The 13,999-nt window shown below is 38.5% G+C and overlaps 1 protein-coding gene across 1 annotated transcript in view; it reads left to right on the top strand.

Annotated features, from left to right (window-relative positions):
• Nucleotides 1–13,999, top strand: part of MTA3 (metastasis associated 1 family member 3) — a gene marked incomplete at its 5' end in the record, with an annotated part of 147,925 nt that extends 133,926 nt beyond the window's left edge. The window contains 3 exons of the mRNA XM_007445792.1: nt 7,620–7,706; nt 10,702–10,848; nt 13,932–13,999. Of these exons, the coding sequence (XP_007445854.1) occupies nt 7,620–7,706; nt 10,702–10,848; nt 13,932–13,999 (302 nt within the window). The remainder of the gene's footprint in view (nt 1–7,619; nt 7,707–10,701; nt 10,849–13,931) is intronic.

The following is a 13,999-nucleotide window of genomic DNA, read 5'->3' as shown; positions in this document are numbered from 1 at the left end:
TCTTTCCCTCTCTCTCTCTTTTTGTTTTTGTTTTTGTTTGCAATAAACATAAGTTCTTGTGTACAGCCTTTTATTTGGTTTATTTTTTTTTTAACATTGTTTTGTCTGCTGCCATTTGTATAATGCCAACCTGAAAACATTGAAACTTCTGCAGTCTTTATGAGAAAGTAGTGCTCAGCAAAAGATTGGTGGGAGGTGATCCTGTCCAGTGGGGTTTTGTGATGGAATTACCTGAAAGCCCTTATCGAAGAGGGATTTTTACCTATAAGGTAGAATAAAATTTGCCAATTTACACTAATGAGAAATTGTATGTCTTTGTAAACTTCTCAATTTCCCACAAACCTTTTACAATTATCATACAATATTCTGGAAATTCACAGTGTTTCATAACAAATTAGATGATTTAGCAAATTATAAATGAATTTTAAAGTTTTTGGGGTGAATTTTCTGAAAAACACATTTAATTTTTACAAGCTAGTGTCTGAATTTGTGGTTGAGCATTCTTTCTATTTGTCCAGTTTGGTTTCCATTTCATAATCATATACCATATACATTACTACATAACATTTACATGACTTTATTACTCATTATCAACACATTCAGTCTTGCTTATGTTGTTTTCTTGTTGTTAGGACAAAGGTCATATGTACCGATGAATTGCAGGTTGTTCTGTTATTATACCATGTACCCCTAAATGTGTCCATAATTTGTGTGTGAACTCTGATTCTAGTCTTGCTACTTTTAGTTACATTCCTGTTTAGCATGTTAGAGCCATGAAACTTTTTTTCCCTATGGGATGAGAAAACTTGCTGTCTGGCTTAACAGGTAGGAAATCTTAAAGACATTCAGTAGATAACTCTATCTGTGAGATAAGAAATTTCTTATTATGAGATGTTCCATTTTGATTTAAAGAGGGTATCTGTAAAAGGAGTGATGATTGACAAGTGTTTTTTGTTCCTAAAGATAATTTTCAACAGAACAGTTGAAAGGCTTTAAAACTTACAGGTAAAAGCTTTATGAGAAGAAGAAAAGTGCTTTGTAAAGTGAGTAGAAATTGGAAGTAATCTCTGCGTCCCATGGAGGGGAAACTTAGCTACATGAAACTCATGTATATGTGAGAACTTAGGCATGTATATTGAGGTTTTGTGCTAGCATTTCTGAGTTCATGGATTTATGTTATCACTTTCTTACCATTTTAAGGAACTAGAAAATATTTATATCCATGAATAAACGGCTTAGCTGATTTAACACATATACGTTTATATATAATTTATTAAATATAAAAAATAAAAAACACATGAGAAAGAAAGTGAATGAAATTCTTCCATTAAAATTGGCCAGGCTCCAGGATCATCTTTGTTGCTATGAATGGAAAAGAAACTATCACCAACTAAATTGGCTTCTGAGGAAGCTTCTGTTTCTCATTAAGCTTCTGTTAATTTCTCAGTTAATTTGCACATTGTCTTTATTTTGATGATTCTTCAATGAAGTATGTTTTTGTGTCACCTTATTTTAATTTTTCTCAGTTAAAAGGCCATGCTACTAAAAAAGGGTTGAGATTAAATTACCTGTATTTTATTTCTACAAACATATATCTATCATAATGATAATGGAAATGAACAGACTCCTTTGTTGTGATGAGGGTCAAGGAGCATATTTTATTTTGTATTTAGCTTCATTGGTCAAGTTACACATAGAATCAGATTCTCAGAATAATTTTACCTCAAAATTTAAAACTATAAAGTTTCAGCAGCCACCTACTCAGTCCCAGTCCCCCCACCCAGCAAGCAGCTCATGAACTCTCTTCCCAGCCGCTAATTGCTTCTTGCATTATCTTCTCCCTTCTTATTTTTGTACCTTGTCACAACCTCTTGAGCAGATTCCTTGATCTTGGCTTGTTAGCAAGATTAGGTGTTAATAACCCGATGTCTGTATGCAACCATGTTTATGGTCCAGGGGGAGGTTAAAGCTGTATTGGCTTTTTTGTTTTTTGGGGGGGTTTTTGGTAAGCTTTCCTTGGTTTCTCAAAGGCAGTGGTGACCCTGTCCCTCCCCCAGAAAGTTAACAATCACCGTGAGGGTGAATGACTTTCAGATCAGGTGAAAGTTTGTAATTCTAAAGATATTGATGGATCAAGAGCTCCAATTAATGCATTTAGAATAATTCTTTATAATATTGGAAAAGGAAACTAGTTTTGCCTGTGAACTTGAGACTCTTCCTCTTATAAGAAGTGTAGAAGTTGACTCCTTCCGTGGCTCCTGGCCTTGGCAGCAACACCACAGCCAGTATCACAGCCAGAGTTGATGGGGTATCAGACTACAGAAGAGTGAAGAAGTGGGGAGCTGAGGAGATAAATTCTCCATTACATGGGGGAGAGCATAGTCATAACTTTCAGATCTCGACTTACAAGTTAATCCTTGTTTAGAGGAAGGTTTTGTTTTGTTTTTAATTTGTTACAGCAGTGCTCTCTGGCCTTTATTTTCACTAAGAAACCGGTGTTAAGGAATACAGTATAGCGAGCAGGGGAATCTTTGTTTGCATATCCATAAAGTATCGCAGGAAAATGTAAGAAGTAATATCTTTGGGAAGGGAAACTGGGAGGCTGAGGGAAAAGGGTGGGAAGGAGACTTACCACTATTCATCCTTCTAAACTTTTTCAATTTTGAGTCATAGGAATATATTTCCTATTAAAAAGTCATGGGAATATATTTCGTGTTAAATTTTTTTTTAAACTTGAAATAACTATACACTATGACCAACGTGTGTTTTATAGATATAGATACAGATGTAAAAAATGACTGTTAAAACCAAATCCCAAATACCTATTTATTTGAATGATATACCTTTATATGTAAATATGTAAGTCCATGCTAAACATTGCTAACATCAGTACAGTGCCTGAGCCGGTTCTGCCGTGTAGATAGTGCTTAATAAAAATGGATTGCTAGACCAAAACCCAAAACGTTGCGTAAAGAAAAGTACGATGTCCTTGACAAGACTTGCAGACCAGCTGCATGGTTGTTAACAGCATCAAGTTTCAGACAGCCTGCCCCTGCTTCCCCTTGACACCCCTCCCCTCATTAAAAAAAAGCCATAATGTAATGATGATGGTTTGCCTCCTTTGTTACTATCGTGAGACTTTACCACTGAGTTACCGGATGACTGATTTGTCAAAGATCCTGTAAAATCACCCAACGCCTGATGAGCACAGGGCTTCTATTTGAGACTCAAGATCCAGAGGCCGAGGTTAAGTAGTATATTAGCAGCATTTCAGAGATGAAGCAAAAGTCCCCAGAGAAACGGATCCAAATGACTTACCTGCCCCCTCTGTAGCTTGCCTGGATAATTAAGTAGTTTCTGAGGTGATAACACACGAGACTTGAATGACAGCACCATTCCCCAGTATGAATGTTTTCAAGGGATACCTGGAGCCCTTTTTTTCTGTTTGAAGATGCTAAATCAACTTCAGAAGTATCATCCCAAGGGCCCATATTCAGAAGCAACTTGTTATATATTTTATGAGATTGCTAGAGGTTTCTCAGTGAACGTTACTGTTAATAATTGTATAAAGTTTTGTGAAATTTTAAGTTCTAACATTAGGAGAACAGTTTTGGCTTGTTTATTTTGGTAGTTTATTATTTTAATAAAAATTTGTCTTTGAATGGATACTTAAAATGTTTTTAAAGGTACGAAAGTAGTTGCAAATCTTTACGCCATTCCCATTCCTACCTCTTTTAGAGGTAACCATTGTCAGCAGTGTCTGAAGTATCCAGAGACATCCTGTATACCTCTAAGAAACTAAGTAGGTGTATTTTTTGTTTTTGTACAGACGTTAATGTCTACATTGTTCTGCACCTTGTCTGTTTTACTTAACGTATCTTGGAGGCCATACCAGTACATTGAGAGCTACATCCTCTTTTTTGTGTGTGTGTGGGGGTGATTTTCTTTCTTTTTTTTTTTAAAGTCTATTTATTTATTTTTGGCCACGTGGCATGCAGGATCTTAGTTCCCCGACCAGGGATTGAACCTGTGCTCCCTGCATTGGAAGTGCGGAGTCTTAACCACTGGACCGCCAGGGAAGTCCCACCTCCTTTTTTTATCAGCTGCATAATAGTCTATTTTGTACTTGAGCCAGTACTTCTCCTATTTAAAAAAAAATTAGGTTGTTTCCAATCCCTTTCTATTACAAGTAGTGTTGCAACAAATATACAGATATCAGTTAAGACTGATGTATGGGGCTTCTCTGGTGGCGCAGTGGTTGAGAGTCCGCCTGCCGATGCAGGGGATAACGGTTCGTGCCCCAGTCTGGGAAGATCCCACATGCCGCGGAGCGGCTAGGCCCATGAGCTATGGCCGCGGAGCCTGCGCGTCCGGAGCCTGTGCTCCGCAACAGGAGAGGCCACAACAGTGAGAGGCCCGCGTACCACCAAAAAAAAAAAAAAGATGTATGAAATGTGCATGTAGCTGCTTACAGGTTAAATCCCTAAAAGTAAAACATCTGTGTCAAGCAACTTCCATTCTGAATTTTGATAGTTACTGCCCAATTGTCCTCAGAAAAACTATGATTTACGCTCCCACCACAGTGTCTAGAGAGTGCTTGTTTCTCTAGAACCTTGCCAGCAGTGTTATCCATCTCTGAAACCCTCAACTAGTTGACAGGTGACATGTAAGTTATATTAGCTTGCATTTCTCATTTTGAATGAGGTAGAAAATTTTGCATATATTTGACGACCATTTGTATTTCCTTTTTTGTCAACTGTTTTTGCCCCTGGCCTGTTTTCTATTAAAAGTCTTACTGACCCACGGGAACTTTTTATATTTTAAGGAAGTTAGCTCTTGATCTGTAATGCAAATATTTCCCCCATTTTGTCTTTGATTTTGTTGATGATGTATTTGCCAACCAGATTTTTTTAAGTAGCTGAATTTATGTTTTTTAAAAAAATTTTTTAATGGCACATGCGTTTTATGTCTTGTTTAGAAATGCCTTTATAATTCCTATAAGAAAATTCTATGGATGGTTTTACTTTGATAGCAGTTTTGAAGGCCCATGTGAGATATTTTTGTGAATTTTAATTCAGTATATGTACTTTCTGCAAATTTTCTGTTTTATTTTCCCCTCTAATATTTCCAAAACATTTTAGAAAGATAGCCATGAGTTGCAAAAAAAAAAAGGTAACTTTTTCCAGGTTTACCTCAGGGAGATACAGCTCATCCTCTAGGAGGCCAGGGAAATATGCCTTGTGCTCAGTCAAGCCATTTGAGTGAGGTGAAAATGCTCTCCCTCTGGCCAGATTTTGATTTCTTCTGGTTTCTTCGGGCATTTCTCAGGTTGCTTTCTTTACCTGTGTGCTTTTAATGGGTACTAATTAATTATCTCTTTAAATATAGTTAGGTGAATAATTTGAGAGCAAGGTACCACTGGCCTGGTCTTGAGTACAGACCAGGATTCTTTTTAACCAACTCAAATGTGGACCTGATCATCTATGTTTATGATCATTTCCTCCGGACAGAAACTATTTTTTTCTATTTATATTTGGTATAATCACTGAATGGATGCAATATTTATGTTAAACAGTCATGCGGTAGTCTTAGCACCCACCCTTCATCCTAATTTATTCATAGTTGAGACTGATAGTTCTTGCCACCAACTGCTTCCTATAAAATATAATGAAGATTGATGAAATATGGATCCTTCTAAAAAGTTTTGATCTCTCACTCAGGTGCTCTGTAAATTCTTACTTGGAACATTACATAATTAATCCTACTAATGTAGTGAGAAATTAAAAGCAGATTAATATAAAGTGAAATGTCTATGGGTATAGTGTTGGTGACTCCTTTGATGGGTTTGTTGATGATTGTCAAGGTGACAGTCATGTGGGAGTTCATCACTTGAAGTCACATTGGCAGTTTTCCTTTGGGCCTTATAGACTGGAATAAAGAGCAAAGTTAATCTTACTACTAGTAATACAGTAATGGTTTTTGTCCAAAACATTGAGCAAATACTAAGATGATTCATTCAAGCTTTATTTTATTAATAGAAAATAAATTTCTTCTCTTGTCATCTTCCTAAGCAGAACTTGAATTTTTGGTGAATTAGTAATGTTAGGAAGGAATTATTACTGTTAGCACACAGTGATTTGACAGGTGTTTGATCCTTGCAGGGTTTGGGCTGCTTTTTAATGTTTGTTTAGATTACTCCTCCAAAATAAGCTTATTATATTTCTGACTGTATCTTCACTGTTATTCAATAACAGGTGAAAAGCTTCATAGCTTAGTAATTTTTTTTTTGGCTCAAAGGAAATCAGCTCAGTAAGAGGAAAAGAAACTGGACCATTTATAGTTGTCAGTGGTTGCATAGTAATTAGCCAGTGCTTGGGATATATATTCAGATTCCAGGCTGTCTGCAGTTTGTGCTTTGTCTATTTCAATATTTTTAAATGCTGCTTTCCCACCTTTTCCTGTTTAATAGTTATTGGAAGAGAGTTTCCTTGTTGAGAGGGCTAGAGCTAATGAAAAAGTTAATTTTTAATTTTAAATCATTTGAAGTTCCAGATTGAAGTATATATTTTAACACTGATAGTGCAGAGAATCCCTGTGGATGTTAAAGAAAATTTCCTGTATGTAGGCCTAGAAATGTGGTCTCAGCCACAGAAAATCTATAGGACGTTTTTGTCAAAAATGTGAAGGTGGGAAAAGGCATAAACATAGCAGAATCATATCTGCTAAAGCTACTCTGTTAAGCTTTATGACAGTATCTGCAAATTTACAAAACACTTCAATACACATTTTTTTTGTTGCTTCAGACTCTACAGCTTAGCTCTTTGGTATGAGAGGCAGCCATGTTGCACATCTACTCTTCCATCTAATGACAGCTTAAAAATTAAAACGCAGAGAGTGTTTGTGTTGTGTGCTTTATTTTTCTCTGAACTGTTTTATGGTAGGGTATGAGGAATGTGATGTAACCTCTGTGAACTAATATCCATCACAGTATTTTACTATTCTGACTATTGGATGAAATACCTGTCTTCATACAGGTAACCTTTTAAATCTCAGCACTAATGACATCATAGTAGGATATGAAGGATAGAAAACTAGTGATAAAACTAAATGACCCATTTTTACTTTTGGGAAGCTCTAATCTAATGGAATTGAATTTAATCGCGATAGATGAAGACTCCTCCATAGAGACCCACTCCATCTAGGTCAGGGATGGTCAAGTGTGTTGCCTTTGTCAGCTGTCATTTTTGTCTTCCATGCCAGATTTATCTTCCATTAAAACTGATAACACCTCATACTTTATGGAAGTTTTTCTACTATAATGTAGAAATGCCATGGCTATTTTACAGATGAGCATGCACAGAAAGAAAGCATGTGCGTGTAAGATGTGTGTTAGCTACATTCATAAGGGACTTTAAAGTGAGTATTCTCCAGGTAAAATCCCATTCAGTAATTTGAACCAGAACTGAAAACGGTTTTCTTAAGCTCCAAAGGAAATTATGGAGGAATCTGGTAGATTTTTTGCACTGTTTTCCACTTGCGCATTTTATTTCTGCGGTGTATGTAGCATAGGCAGAGAAATCAGCCTCATTGGTTGTCTCCGTGTTTCTCTCTCTCCTCAGATGCAGACAGACATGCGGACCTATCTGGAAGTCCACTGAAAAGCAAAAGCACTAGGAAACCTTTGGCATGTATCATTGGGTATTTAGGTGGGTATTTCCTAACAGAAGAAAAACTCAACAATTTCTGTATCTTATAATCGGCTCTTCAAAATTGACATACCTAAATTAAATGCAAGCCTTTCAAGTAGCTGCAATTGGATACCTTATACCTTCATATGTATAGTCAATTTATTTTATTTCAGAAACTTATTTTTATTACCAAAACACACACAAAACATACAGTTATAGATAGGTTTACTTTTTCCAAAAATATTGAATAAAAATGTAATGTATATTTATGGATATAAATACAGATTAAGCAAAAAGAGGAAAATAATCACTAAATTATTAGAGGATGAATATTTTTTTTTAACTGAAGTATGATTGACTTACAATGTTATATTAGTTTCAGGATCACCACATAGTGATCTGCCATTTATACACATTACAGGATGATCACCGTGATAATTCTAATTACCATCTGTCACCATTCTAGGTTATTATAAAATTAAGGATGAATATTCTTAATATTTTTATTTAGATCCTTCTATTATTTCAAACCCACCTCACCCCTCCCCTTAAATAGAGAAAGATTGGTTTATTTACTTTAAAAAAAAAAAAAAACAGATAAAACTGGCTTTTAACCCACCTTCAAACAATATTTATAGTTTTAATGTGCCAATTAAGGTTACTTGAAAACATTAGTATTGCTTTCTGGTTTTTATCATGTTATTTAACTTGGAAGTTGCCAAAGGTGATGGTTCCATTTACATTTTGAAATATCATAATTAGTAATAGTATAAAATTACTAGGCAATAACCTTTTTTGGGGGAAAGTTTTAAGGTAAATAATTTACAAAATAATGACTGCTAAAATGGTTCCTACTATACCTAGAAGCTATAATGGCATGTTTTTATGCTTCTAATATTCTTGCTTTTTCATCTTCTCAGTAAAAGTGAAGTATGTTCTCAGAGTTGCATTGAACCTTATTACTTATATCTATGAAAGATTTATATTTGTGAAGTGTTCAGACTTAAGACATCCAGTCTTTTAAAAAAAGAAAGATTTTGTGAAGTGTTCAGACTTAAGACATCCAGTCTTTTAAAAATCAAAGTGTAGCCTTAAAGTTGGTATATTATCTGGTCCTCATCCGAGCATCCTAGGAGTCAGAAGTGCATAGCTCCTTCTTTGATGTTACTTTGCCACCTTATTTCCTGTTTTATTCCTCAGGGCCTAAAGAGTTGCTTTGATAGCCCCCCACAATATCACATGGTTATCACAGGCACGACCTAGCTCATGGTGATCAAATCCTTGAAGTTTGCTATCTGTGTTCCCTTGCAGGGCCTAATCCTAGAAGCCCCTCCCACCTTGCAAGGGAAAGTTTATGATCATAAAAAATAGAATATAATTGCATATTAGTCAGCATTTCCATAGGTAATTATGTGTTCCTGCTATGGGCAAATTGGTTTCTGTCTCTATCAGATAAGCCCAAAGCAGTGCTGTCCTTACTAACTGAACCACATCCCTCTATAACATATTTCTGAGTATTTACTATGTACGAGACACTTCACTAAGTGATTTGGGGAACACCAAGGTGAATACAACCTTGCCCTCAAAAATCTTCAACTAGCAGGGAAGGCACACAGGTAAGAACAATTGAGCAAAGGATTAGATCCTGTAAAAGAATTACAGGTAATAAGCATTGGGCACTTGGAGGAAGGGGTAGCTATTTCTGATAGGCGTTAGGGCACCTTATGTGAAGAAAGTAATAGTTGATCTCAAGCTTGAAAAATATGTAGTGTTTGAATAGATAGAAAAAGAATGCTTTTCCCTTTATTAGGCCAAGAGAACTAGATGAACAAAGGCTCTTGAGAATCGGATCAGGGAAGGCAGGTTTTCTGGTCCTGTTGGAGCATAGCGTATGGAGGTTGTGATGAAATATGAGGTTGGCAAACCTTCAATACCATGTTGAAAAAAAAATCAGCACTGTAATTTGGTTAGTACCTGATCCATTCCTAAATTTCAGCAAGTGTAGGATTTTGACCAGACCAATACTCCTAACAGCCCTTCCTAAATTTCAGTAAATAAGGCTGATATCCTGGCCCTCACCGGGGAAGACAGGGTGGCTTGTGCATGATTGGCATGTTGGGTATGACACAGAATCAGTGAGCAGGTTTAGCTTTAGAGAAGAGGTTGCCTGGTAGACTGAGGTCCTTAAATCCAATTTCTACAGTGTTGCAATTTCTGTCCATCTACTGACAACTACATACTTCACATAAACACACATGTACCACATGCACATTACTGTTTTGTGATATATCCTCTGTCAAAGTTTTCTTCTTCTGCTTTTTTTTTTGGCCATGCCACGCGGGACCTTAGTTCCCTGACCAGGGATCAAACCCACGGCCCAGCAGTGGAAGTGCAGAGTCTTAAATCACTGGACCACCAGCGAAGTCCCATCTTCTGCTACTTCTTAACTCTAGTATTTGGAGTTTGGTGTCAGATTTCACCTATATCAAATTGTTTTTGGCTGGGAGTGGTTGACCCTGGTCCTGTATCCTAGTTGCAGAGCCAGAGGAGGAATCCTGTTTTTTCAGAAAGCTCTCACACACCAGGTGTGCTACGTGCTGTCTATGTTCCTGGTTTGATGGAGCACAAAGGTAGTTTTCTTTGAGGCTACCTCTCCAGATAGCCTTTGAATTTCTAATTCCTTGAAGAGTCAGACGCCTTATTCCCCTCATACATCTCATGTTTAAGTGACCTTCTGAAGTGGCTTTTTTTTTTTCTTGTGCTCACAACATGAAACTCAGAGCTTCAGCTAAGTAGGGGCAGAACCAGCTCCCTTTTGATAAATAAAGCCATGGTAACAGCACTTGAAGTTGATTCATTATGCAAGTCCTTGGGAAAATAAGCTGGTTCATAAGGAACTGGCTCTTAGCTCATTAAGAAAGAAGAATAAGATGTGTGCCTATTAGCCGACGTAAGTGCACACAGATTTTTAATAACCATGTTCTGAGTTGAGAAACCTTTCTTCCCCCGTCAGAGATCCATCCTTCGAAGAAACCTAATGTAATTCGATCTACACCAAGCCTACAAACCCCAGCTACCAAGCGGATGCTAACCACCCCGAATCACACGTCTCTGAGCATTTTGGGGAAAAGAAACTACAGTCATCACAATGGCCTGGATGGTATGTAAGCCCAGGAATTCTGGGGGCTGATCCCGTAGGCTAGGGCTTCTCTGCCCTTGCCTGCTCCGGAGTGTTGTCTGCCACATCCAGGAATGTGTAACAAATGGGTTCTTCTACGCCCTGATTGAACTGTGTGGGGAGGGGGATATGAGGGAAGGCTGCCATGGGCCACAGGGAAGACATATTGCCAAGTGACATTTCTCCATCTCCTCAGAAGGGAACTTTTGGTTCACATTTCCTGTTAGGAGGCTTGTTTGAAAATGAAGTCTGTATTTAGCAGGTTGCCTCTTCTGGGTGATGATGCTCTTGCTGTGGTGCACACTCACTGCTCATTTATGTTTTCTTGAGCAGAAGGGATTATTCCGCCTTATGTCTGAGACAGCAGTGCTGTCTGGGGGTTCTTCGGTGTTCTGTGGATCATTTTAAATTTGGCATTTGTCCCTGACTTCTTTCACCTTATAAATGTTCTTAATTGCTCAAGAGTACTACAAGTCATGAAGAGAATTGCATGGTTGATGTCTTAAATACAGAGATAATAATTTGTTTGAAATGGAAAAACTGAGAAATATCACCTCTTATCCAAAACACTTCTCTTGGGCTTGGCCATATAATGGCTCTTCAGGTGGAACTGAATTATCTTCCCATTCAGACTATAAACACAAGTGTAACAAATCGTCCAGGCAGTATATATTGTTGATTTCAATATTCAATATTGATTTCAACTCCTGGAGTTTGAAGATGTCTTGATTGTTTAAATGTTGGCATTTATTTATGAATAAAACTGTCTCCAGGCTTTTCATGCCTTGTGGGACTCTAAATTCCTTCAGTGACAGTAAATTATTTATAACGAGGCCCTAGAGCAAGGATGTGGAATAGACCTTCTAGTAATAATTTCTCATGGCTATTTTCCTTCAGAATGACTTTTGATAGTTATGGTGATGTCAAAATGAATAAAAAATTGAGGATGAAGAGTTTAGTTTGCATTTATAGGATATCAATGTGTTGTAGACTTAATTCACCTCTCTAGGTCTCATTTTTCTTAATCACTTTCATTTATTCAACCAACGTTTATCGGGCACCCACCAAGTTCCAGGCACTGTGCTTTCAAGAATTTAGCTACACCGTAGTCTTGCAGAAATACTTCCTTGCTAGTGAGAACATCGGCCATCCTTGCCTCAATATGCCTGATGTCTAGTCAGAAGAAGTCCAAGGAAGGATTGTGTCAAACTGTGGAGATTGGATTTCTTTCCAGCTTTTCCTTGCCCACAGTGTGGGACCTTTAGGTTCAGGCTTAAATGGAATAAGGAATCTTTCTTTTCCATCTTATCACCTCCCTGGACTGTCTAGGTATATCGTCCTACTGCAGAAAGTAAGTTCTGGTTTATTTGATATTTATATATTCTTTATGGTAAAAAGACTCTCGCTGTGACTGATGCTGGAACAGCAGCTTTCTACTATCTTTCTCCACTCACACCCCATGGTCATGGTCATTCTGGGCCCCAGTCCTACTCCTGCATTGCAGCTCCTTTTGTTCTTTCCTTGTATCACAGGAACCTGTCTCTTTGGAATTTCTAAAAAATGCCATTATGTAGTGTTTCCTCTCTAGGGCTGTTTGTCCCATTTCCTTCTGAATGAATACTTTTGCGAGGTCATTGCTTCTGTGCTCTGAACAGGAGGAATGGACAGGGCACACAACGAATCCCTGGTGTTATGTTGACCGAGACCTTCAGCCTTGTTGAGGAAAAGACACTTGTCTCATTTTCTGAAGAGACCTAGATGTTACACTTTTTTCAAGACCCATTTGTCTTTGCTCCCCTGTCATGGTACAGAGAGGAAGGCTGATGACATGTGCCTTACCTGCGTTATCTCATCTGATTCCGTTGACAGAAGGTTCCGGGTCAGGGGACTTAACTGTTTTGCATAACATGGTATCTCTACTGCCTGGCACAGTGCCTGGAACTTGGGGGGGTGCTCAATAAATGTTAGTTGAATAAATGAAAGTGATTAAGAAAAATGAGACCCAGAGAGGTGAATTAACTCTTCCAGAGTTACCAAGTACTCCGTAAATGGGTTGGGGTTCCCATCCAGGTGTGACTGATTTCAGAGTCTGCTCTTTTTTTTTTTTTTAAATTATTTTTTATTTATTTATTTTTGACTGTGTTGGGTCTTCGTTTCTGTGCGAGGGCTTTCTCTAGTTGCGGCAAGCGGGGGCCACTCTTCATCACGGTGCACGGGCCTCTCACTGTCGCGGCCTCTCTTGTTGTGGAGCACAAGCTCCAGACGCGCAGGCTCAGTAGTTGTGGCTCACGGGCCTAGTTGCTCCGCGGCATGTGGGATCTTCCCAGACCAGGGCTCAAACCCGTGTCCCCTGCATTGGCAGGCAGATTCTCAACCACTGTGCCACCAGGGAAGCCCCAGAGTCTGCTCTTTTAACCACTGTTATAAATGAAGCTGAGGCTCTCAAACGTGCTGTATTAGTCGGCAAGGTAGAAACTACATAAGTTATTTTAACAGCTCTTGTAATATCAGAAATCAATATGACAGATATTGAAGGACAGAATAGGTAAATGGGGAGCATGGGCTGGGGGACAGGAAACAGCCACCATCACTAGAGCTGCGAGAGCAAAAGGGACAAGTTGGGGTTATCACAGCTAGAAGCCCAAGGAGCTGGAACTCAGACCCTTGAGGAAAGGGCACTGCTCTGTCGGTGCTGGCATCACTCAGAAAGTGTGATGTGGCTGGTTCTGGGAGTGTGAAGACAAGCTGGGGACCGACACACACTGCTGCTGCTCCTTGGGGTGATGCTGGCGGGAGCAGGAAGGAGCAAGCCTCTTGCCGTCCCCCAGCCTTGTAGGTGCCCTCAGGCACCCCCTGCTGGTGCAACAGGGATCTGGATGGCAGAGTTGAAATGGATCTACGGAGTCCCAACCCCACCCAGAATCGCAAAGCTGAGTTTAAGTGGATGGACGTGGAGCTGAGAGGCAACAGTGGAACAGAAACACATATTTTAGAAAATGTCCCCATTTTTGTATTCCCTGTGGACCTTTTCCTTGGGATAATGCATCTGTTTCTTGTTTCCCCAGGATATAAGATCCTGACTAACGTGAGTTTCCAAGGTGAACTCAAAGTACTAGAAAAAAATGTTAGTTAG

Source organism: Lipotes vexillifer, unplaced genomic scaffold, assembly GCF_000442215.2.
Source record: "Lipotes vexillifer unplaced genomic scaffold, Lipotes_vexillifer_v1.1 scaffold278, whole genome shotgun sequence".
NCBI classification, from domain to species: domain Eukaryota; kingdom Metazoa; phylum Chordata; class Mammalia; order Artiodactyla; family Lipotidae; genus Lipotes; species Lipotes vexillifer.
The sequence above is the reverse complement of the archived record's forward strand: the minus strand, read 5'-3'. Positions and strand labels throughout refer to the sequence as shown.